This window comes from Gadus morhua, chromosome 13 (assembly GCF_902167405.1).
Source record: "Gadus morhua chromosome 13, gadMor3.0, whole genome shotgun sequence".
Taxonomy (NCBI): domain Eukaryota; kingdom Metazoa; phylum Chordata; class Actinopteri; order Gadiformes; family Gadidae; genus Gadus; species Gadus morhua.
In genome coordinates, this window is record NC_044060.1 from 18,366,247 (window position 1) to 18,368,746 (window position 2,500).

The 2,500-nt window shown below is 42.9% G+C and overlaps 2 protein-coding genes across 2 annotated transcripts in view; one reads left to right on the top strand and one right to left on the bottom strand.

Moving 5' to 3' along the window:
- Positions 1 to 1,278, top strand: part of LOC115557856 (uncharacterized) — a 2,842-nt gene extending 1,564 nt beyond the window's left edge. Inside the window, exon 2 of the mRNA XM_030375985.1 lies at positions 1 to 1,278. This exon is cut by the window's left edge and continues 325 nt beyond it. The gene's annotated coding sequence lies outside the window, so the exon portion shown is untranslated.
- LOC115557857 (bone morphogenetic protein 7-like) overlaps positions 1,030 to 2,500 on the bottom strand; it is an 11,037-nt gene continuing 9,566 nt past the window's right edge. Inside the window, exon 7 of the mRNA XM_030375986.1 lies at positions 1,030 to 2,500. This exon is cut by the window's right edge and continues 5 nt beyond it. Within this exon, the coding sequence (XP_030231846.1) occupies positions 2,356 to 2,500 (145 nt within the window). The 3' untranslated portion in view covers positions 1,030 to 2,355.

Below are 2,500 nucleotides of genomic sequence, written 5' to 3' on the forward strand. Positions count from 1 at the left end.
ATCATCATCTCCTGAGATTAACTTGACACTGACTCTCTCTCTCTTAATTTAACACTCACCTTTAGGGTGCGGTTTAGTTTAGTCCTGTGGAATCTGCACCTTTTTTCTACCTCAAAGCAAACAATTAAATTGTGCTTGATTGTCTTTCTTTAGTGTATTCGATAATAACCTCTAACTGAATGGGTGGTAGTTGTTTACACAAGGGACGCAAGGGATGAAATGGCTTCCTCCGGTCTGGCGCTGGGGAATCCATTTATAGGGATTCACAGCAAACTTGCACAAAATGTCTGAATATGTCTATGGTTTTGCTTTAATGTGTGCATGCGTGGATACAGTTGCAAGAAGACTCCCCTAATGCAGCCCTTCTCAGGTAGTGGATTCATCTTGGTAAGACTGAGATGTTTTAATGAATGACATGCTTGTCGTGTGGGATAAGGAGTCATTTTTGTGCTTAAGCTTTTGTCTTTTGCCAAAAAAGCCAACTGGGTTTTATATGTGTCGAAAACAATATACTTCAATAGCAATGATTAATTAATTGATTTAATATTCTGCTATTGCAATAGTTGTGAGTCAGATAGATTGTGCTTTGTCAATCCAACTTAAACAAAATCTTAAATCTAGGTTTTTTTTATGCTTCATTTTCATGTTAACATTTGAAAAAATATCCTTGCCTAAGATAATAACATAATCAGTTGGTAGTGAAGTACCGTACAACTTCTGCTTGGTTGGATTATGTGCATTTATTGATTGTTCCCTGAGAAATGTAAAAACATAAATCACTTAATATGGCATGATGCTATTGTATTTATTTACCTATTCCTGTTATTTGTTAAACACCATTTAGTCTTCCCATTTATTTTATCCAATTTTGACCAACTGTTAGATGGACCAACAGAAGTCCATCGTAAACAACAGGAGGTGAAACATTAAACACGTCTGAAGTGAAACAATATTTGTATCTGGATTCAGCCCTTCAAGCAATATTTTACAACCGTTCCAAAATGTCAGGATTACAAGCCTTAGGCGTACTCATTCTCCTCACCCAGCTTTATTTGACAGAAGGTTTCCTGTGTCTAGATCAGTGTGGGTTCAGTGGAATTCCTTCATTCACGTGGCCAATAAATGTCAGTCTGAATTACTTATCCACCGGTTCACAGCTCAACGACTGAACTGACTTCTCCGTCTATTATCCCCATAAAATCCCCGGCAAATGTATTCCCCCTGTTCACCCTGCACTGCTTCCACAAACATCCGCTCCCAATAAAAACATGAAATATGTATTATGATTCAGTTTTGAATAGGTTTTGTATATTTTATGTATTTTAGGTATTCAGTCAACGCAGCCAGTAATGCATTCTTGGACATGATATATGTAAAAAGTCGGGTAAAGCCACCCTCCCCTGCTACATAATATCATCTATTACTTCTCCAATATTTGTTCTTGCATTACTAAAGAGGCTAAATACACAAGATAATCCTAAGGCATCTTAATAGTTTGGGTGGTTATCAGATCAGGGCAGCCCAGTTGCCGATAGAGAGGTCTGTAGGTAAATATTTACGACAGGAAGTCAAATCCCAAAATGTGCACTCGTTGGAGAAATGTATGAGCTTTGTATTTATATTACCTTCAACTTCTTTGACTATGTTCAGTTTTAAAGCCAGGGAATGTTTTTTTTCTATAATCAGTGGCTTGAATGAACACACCAGATAACATCAACATATATTGACGCCTTCAAAATGGGGTCTATAGCCAGGCCGAGCACTATGTGGGTACATGGGTGTGCGTCTCAGCCAAAGACGGTACTCGGTGGCCCCGTTTTGCTCCCTGTAAGTGTCAACAAAATTATTGTGAACAATGACAGTGTTTAGATATCCGACATTATTCTGATTGCTGAAAGGAGATCCGTAAACTTCAAGAAGGACTTGAATAGCCAATGGCATTCGACCACGAGTCGAGTTGGCCAACACATGTAAACAACCGTCCTGTTTAAGATCGCGCCCCTCCACTTGGTCCTCTGACGCCGGGTCTGTTGCCTCTCGCCAAGACTGTGTGCTGGTGGGTCTGCAGTCCCGAGACACGGGTTAAAGTTCACCAGAGCGGTGTCGAATCTTCACACCGGGAGGAAGCACCAACACAAAGAGACTCCTACGGTATGTTGGGCCCAACAACGGGCGATTGTCCTCGCACGCCCCCCTAGATCCAGCCACGGCGGCAGTTCCTACTGTCCGCTGCCGTATCATCAACCCAGCCCTGAACGCCGGTGTCTGTACTCCATGCCCGGTCAATCCCCCAAAGTCATTCATAAGTGGAGGGAGGACGCGGGGGACGCAGAGTGTGACAGCCGGCAGCGGGGGTCAGTGACAGCCACAGGCTCTGACCACCATGTTGCGGTACTTCTTCAGGATGACGTTGGAGCTGTCGTCAAAGTAGAGCACCGAGATGCCGTGGAGCTGGGTGGGGGCGCAGCAGGGCTTGGGCACCGTCTCCGGGTTGATGAAG